The sequence below is a fragment of the Vidua macroura genome, chromosome 6, assembly GCF_024509145.1.
Source record: "Vidua macroura isolate BioBank_ID:100142 chromosome 6, ASM2450914v1, whole genome shotgun sequence".
In the NCBI taxonomy this organism is placed as follows: domain Eukaryota; kingdom Metazoa; phylum Chordata; class Aves; order Passeriformes; family Viduidae; genus Vidua; species Vidua macroura.
Window position 1 is genome coordinate 34503022 of NC_071576.1, and position 6369 is coordinate 34509390.

A 6369-nucleotide genomic window follows, 5' to 3' on the forward strand; every position below is an offset into this window, starting at 1 on the left:
CTGATGAGGAGTTTCACAAGTCTGTTGCAATACCTTATCAAACGCTTCATTTCACTTGAAATATTGAGTAGGTGCTTCTTCATTGAACTTTCTCGGCAGAAGGGTCCTGAATGTCAGCACAATGTCCTCTAACAGCAAAGACTTAGCACACAAAGACAAATATAAAAAGACAAGCATTTCAGAAGAATTGATTGAAACATAAAAATTTCTATGCACATGCACAAATATACATGTAAGATGAGCTTTGCCACTATGTAGTGGTTCAAGAAGATTCTGCTACAATACTTACTCACAGAGAAGCAGCACAGCTCTTTGCAAGGAAGAGTTCTTCCAATTTAAACTGAGAGGTTCCAGAGCAGAGGTCCAGCCTGCATGAAGGTATTGATAAACTAATCACAGAAATTTAACCACAGCTAAACAAATGTTATTTGACCAATTATCAGCTGACACTCAGTACATGCCTTTATGCAGTCCTTGGAAATGAAACACAAGAGTATTATTTAGCCAAAATTGGACTCATTGTTCTGGACAGCTCATAATCCTGTGGAGTCCCTTCCAAGCTAAAGAGCCTGAAGTCATGCAGAGGCTCCCTGAAGCAGCACTTATCTGGTCACACACATCTAGATGACAGCACTGTTGTTCTCATTAGGATGACAACTTCTGGTACTGACAAGTGACTCTTGAAATGTTATTCCTTGCTGAAGCAGTTTTGAATGTTAAGAGACTGAAAAACAATGGGATATTCTCAGTAGAATAATCAGGTTTTTTTAATTGAAAATTCACATATACAGCCTGTGGTACACTAGATAAATTAATGCAAACAAAGAGCTTCATATAATACAGTGCCTTTTGGACTGATCTCACAGTTACTTGTATATATACCAGTTGAATTGTCCAGTGCAAATGCTCCCATGTCTGTTCCTGACACTGGATTAAAAATTAAGACAGTCCAGCCTGAGACTTTTTTTTCCCAGAGGCACCAAAGGTGGCTTTCTCAGTCACTCTGTCTTGAGACGGAGAGCCTCCCGCTGTTGTTTCTGAACCGTCCTGGAATCTTCCCACAGACTGGGTCCTCTGATGTTCTCCCAGTCATCCAAGTTCAATTTTTGCAACTTCTGCAGACAAACAGCAAAAATAATAGGGTCACCTTGATGGATTAATTATTTAAAGTACATATGATTCCAAATTGATTTTTTTTTTCACGAGAAACTCAGTATCACCATTGGGTTGATGAACTTCCCTCTACTCTGCACGAGAAGTTCAACAAGAAGGAAGAAAAACCTAGTAGTTATCCATATAGCTACATAAATGACTAAGAGAGGCATTACTGCATCTGCTTGTCAGCAGGTAAGTAACATTTAAGGACAGGAAGCACTGCAGCATCTGAGCAAGACTGAAGATATCTTGTATTCACTTTTTCTTCTCTCACCTTGTTTTCCAGATCTGTTCTACAACTGTAAGTCTGCCAAACACTGAAGTAGTAGGAGTGACAAGTATTGGTATAGCTCAAACAGAAGGATTAGTAATTAGTGAGCTGAAGTATCCTGTCAGCAAATATACAAAGCATGCTGGAAGAGATTCATTATTTAGCACAAAGAGAGACAGCAACAGTGCAAACCCCTTCAGTCCATGTGGTTTTAACTTGAGAGAGGTATGCAATGCTTTCTGCTGATTAGTCTCCCATGGCACCCAGCCACCACAGACAGGCCTCTTACTAAGTCATACATGAGATATGCTAACTGACTGAACTGTCAGGTATTGAAAAACTAGATTTCATTACCTTTTTTTTTTTGCCTACTTCTATCGTCCCCCCTCAGAATTACCAATGACTTAGAGGCAAAATAAATGAAGAACAGGTGCCCTTCTGACCTCACCTACCATGTGCTGCAGTCAAAGAACACAAACATTTTCACAGTCCTATTGGCAGAGGCATAGCTTTCCCTTCCCAGGACACAAACGTCAAGTCTCACGTGCCAGCTGTGGAACAGCACACTGGACATGGTGGGAGACTGAGGAGAGGGTCAGCACCACTGCCAGAAATCAGCGATGTCCTAGACACTACTAAACAGGGGAGCACTGCATTCCAGTAATGAATGATACTTACTGCAGTGGGACTTAAACCAGACCTGTGATCAAGGCCTCATCTCAGCAAATGCTGTAAAAATACACCAGAAAATACTCCACCCTGCCCTGAGCCTGTGGCCTCATTTGTCTACTATCAATTGTTCAAATAAATGGCAAACACCCAGGGACTTGAATAATAGCTGCAAAAAAAATTCAACAGCTACAACAGAATAGACCTGCTGCTTAGTTCATGTTATGTGAAAGTTTCCTGACACTTCTACAACTGTGGAAATTGCAATGAGGTTAGTCAGGTATCAAAATAAATTAGGCATGACTCTACAGAAGATATATGAGAACACATGCACAAACATAGCAGACTTTCACAAGGTAAGAGCAACTGAATTTTTTGTACAGTAGAGTTGGCATAGGTCCTTTCTGAATTCTGAATTTCTGAAAAATTGTCTTTACTACTTTATATATCTTATGCTTAGCAGGTACTTCATTTCTCCAGAAGGGATCTGAGCTGACATGGAAGGAGAGAGGAGGAGGATAGGTACTCATCATCCCACACAATAGTGACTATCTCCTCCGATTGCAAATTCAGAACATCTGATTCTAATGGAAGCATCAAGGAAACTACATTTAAAATAACCTCATGCTTTAACAGAAGGGATGCATGCTGATTTCATTCAACACAAAGGTATCACACACCTGTGAGGATCTCAACTATTCCAAAGTTGTTTGTCTCCCAAAGCCTGAACATTAATCAACTTTTAAAATAAGTTTTAAAATAATAATTTTTAATATTTTAAAATAATAATAAAAAAAACCCTGTGGTATCTAAAGTTAGGCTACATAAAGAAGTCTATCAAAAGAGACATGCGTACTGAAGATCTTTATCAAAAAGTTCCTATTAATTTTTCCCTGAAACTTCACAGAGGCTTTACAGAGAGGAGGTTTGTCAAAAACAGGAAGCATTTCAAAACTATAGTATCCATACAAACCAGTACCAGAAAGTATCTTGGCAGTTTCCAATAGAAATCATAAAGGTACCTAGAAAACACACTGGGATACACTGACAGAATAAAACAACCAAGGGTTACGTGCAGCGAATGGCATTGCCTGAGATGACAAATAAGATCTATTGATCAATTAAGAAATAAAGGTCCTAATACATACATAGGAAGACTATATTTTTTATTATCATGATATTTATAGAGATCATTAACATTTTGTGTCATGTATAAACACTTTGTAGTATCTTACTGCAATTTAAGAAGAAAGCACCTTCCTTAATACCATGGGACAGTATCTGCAAAAATTTAGTTTATGGGATTGTTATCAGTCATCAGAAGGCAGAATGATTTGACATTCCAACTTTCTGAACTGATATTATCCAATTTTGGAATAACAGAGCACTCCTGTTGCATGTGGATAAGCATAAGAAGGAGTATCACTACTGAAAGGGGATATGAAAATCTGTTCTGCAATGCTTTCCTATTGAATAGCTATTTTCACATATATCTATGCTGGTTCTGGGGTAGAGTTAAATTTTTTTATAGCAGCAAGTATAGGGATATGTTTTGGATTTGTGTTGAAAACAATATTGGTAACACAGGGACGTTTTCATTACGGCTGAGCGGCTCACACAGTGCCAAGGCTGTCTCTGCTTCTCACTCCACCCCGCCTGCCAGCAAGCTGAGGGTGCACAGGAGGGGACACAGCTGGGGCAGGTGAACCCAAGTGACCACAGGGAAATCCCACACCACATGGCACCATGCTCAGCATGTGAAGCTGGGGGAAGAAGGAGGAACAGGGTGACATTCAGAGAGATGGAGCCTGTCTTTCAAAGCAACCTTTAGATGTGATGGAGCCCTGCTCTCCTGGGAATGGCTGAAAACCTGCTGCCTATGGGAATTGGTAAATTAATCCCTTGTTTTATTTTGCTTACACCAGCACCTTATGCTTCAGCTATTAAACTGCCTTTATCTCAATCTATGAGTTTCCCCACTTTTACCCTTCCGAATCTCTTCCCCATCCCATCATGGGGAGTGAGCGAGCAGCTGCGTGGGGCTTGACTGCTGGGATTAAACCAAGACAGTACCTCACATACAGCTGAGTAAAACCCTACCCTTTTTGCTTGGTCACTGACATGAAAATTCTTACAACAGAATCATCCCAGAATAAATAGCTACATCAGATGTAGGCTAAAGACATGCACATAGCTACATTTTAAATTCATCTTAGTGATGAGAAGACCAGATTGACAGTCCTCTTAATTAGTTGTAGCACAAGATGCAAAGTTACACAGCTCCTTCAGATTGCCTGAGCTGTACAGTGAGAATTCAGGCAAGCAGCTAGTTCTGCTCTCAGATGAAGCTGAAGTCAACATCTTTCATTCTATCTGGCTAGGTCTTCTTAATTTCTTATTTCTTTTTTTCATTTGAGCCACTTGGACTCTGCCTACCTAACTTTATGAAGACATTGCATCACATGTTAAACTACTTCCAGCTTTTACTAAACTGAAATTCATATGAACTGGAAGGCTAAAACCCAAAATACCTCTTCTCCCAATTCAAATGTACTAAACACTCAGTCATTGGAGACTACAACGAAATGTAATCAGATCAGATCAGCAGCACTTTTCCTGCTTGTCTCAAATAGCCCAAAGGATATTGAAAATTAGCTGTTTAAAGTAAGATCAGTATAGTCCATTAAATGTACTGATTCACTCCCTAAATCAGCTAAACTGCCTCTTAAGAGTACAGGACTGACAGAAGCTGTAAATTCAAGGGAAAAATGCAGTTATTCAGACAGGCCACAGTGAAAAAGAAAAATATGTTCAACTGTTTGCCACACTTGACTTTTAAGACTTACTAAACGGGATTGACTGGTGCAAAGGTACCAAAAAGGACATAAAAAGACCTTCACTTCCTAATTGCTGGTTCAAATGCCTGGCTTAAGTACAAGTTATAAGCCTCTCACAGCCTTAAAAGAAGACAAAATTTTAAAAAGAGTTTGAATTCTACTCTTGCAGGATAGTCCTTCATGCCACAATACACAAATTGAAGTCTGCAGAAATTCATTTAGAGCTATTAGTGTTCAGCCTGAGTAAATTCAAGGTGGCCACTTGAAAAATGCTTGGCTTTAGTCTCATTTTCTCACATGTAAAAGGAGGGATAAGAGAATCCTGTTTCAAATTTACAGCTTGATGAAAAAAGAGAAAGAGAGAAAGAGAGAGAGAGAGAAAGAGAGAGAAAGAGAGAGAAAGAGAGAGAAAGAGAGAGAGAGAGAGAGAAAAAGAGAAAAGAAGAGAGAGAGAAAGAGAGAGAGAAAGAGAGAAAGAGAGAGAAAGAAAGAGAGAAAGAGAGAAAGAAAGAGAGAAAGAAAGAGAGAAAGAAGAGGGAAAGAGAGAAAGAAGAGAAGAGAGAAAGAAAGAGAGAAAGAGAGAGAAAGAGAGAAGAAAGAGAGAAAGAAAGAGAGAGAAAGAGAGAAAGAGAGAAAGAGAGAAAGAGAGAAAGAGAGAAAGAGAGAAGAGAGAGAAAGAGAGAAAGAGAGAAAGAGAGAAAGAGAGAAAGAGAGAAAGAGAGAAAGAGAGAAAGAGAGAAAGAGAGAAAGAGAGAAAGAGAAGAAAGAAAGAAAGAAAGAAAGAAAGAAAGAAGAAAGAAAGAAAGAAAGAAAGAAAGAAGAAAGAAAGAAAAAGAAAGAAAGGAATTGCTCACAGAAAGAAATTGCTCTGATATAGAGAGCCAATTATTTCCCATCATTACAGTAAGCAAACCCATTTTGCAGACAAAAGATGAGCCAGGGAAAAATATCCTCATGGCTGTAAGAAGCAGTGAAAGAATTAAACCAATTGAACAGTCTGTTTTTAAAAGCGTCAGAAAAGCTTTAAGAGACAAAAGGTATATGAGGAGCTCCATAATGATATATAGATGAAGAGTACAGAATTACAGCTAACACTGAATCTGCTGTCTTGTGCATAACTGGAAATCTTCATCATCGCACTGATATGGCTTTAGAGGGTTTTTTATATAACTCTTTCACAGAGCCATCTTTTTGACATCTCATTTTCTTAATATAAACTGGGTGTTACTTACTTTGCCTAGGAAGTGACATAATTTAATGATTAGTGATTTAATAATCTGGATTTAATAGCCCATGATTAGTGATTGAATCCTCAGTTTAAAAAGAAGGGTTTTTTTTCCCAATTAGAGAATGTTTCGTTTTTATGATATTAGAAAACAAGCAAGTTAGTAAGCAGCAAAATATGGCCAGAATGGGATTGTTTTTTGTTCATTAAGG

The 6369-nt window shown here is 38.5% G+C and overlaps 1 protein-coding gene across 2 annotated transcripts in view; it reads right to left on the reverse strand.

Annotated features, from left to right (window-relative positions):
* Positions 1–740: 740 nt before the first annotated feature.
* LOC128808714 (cytochrome c oxidase assembly protein COX16 homolog, mitochondrial) overlaps positions 741–6369 on the reverse strand; it is a 45966-nt gene continuing 40337 nt past the window's right edge. For both annotated transcript variants that reach the window (XM_053980156.1, XM_053980157.1), the window contains one exon: positions 741–1115. In XM_053980156.1, coding sequence (XP_053836131.1) covers positions 999–1115 — 117 coding nt within the window. In that variant the 3' untranslated portion in view covers positions 741–998. The remainder of the gene's footprint in view (positions 1116–6369) is intronic.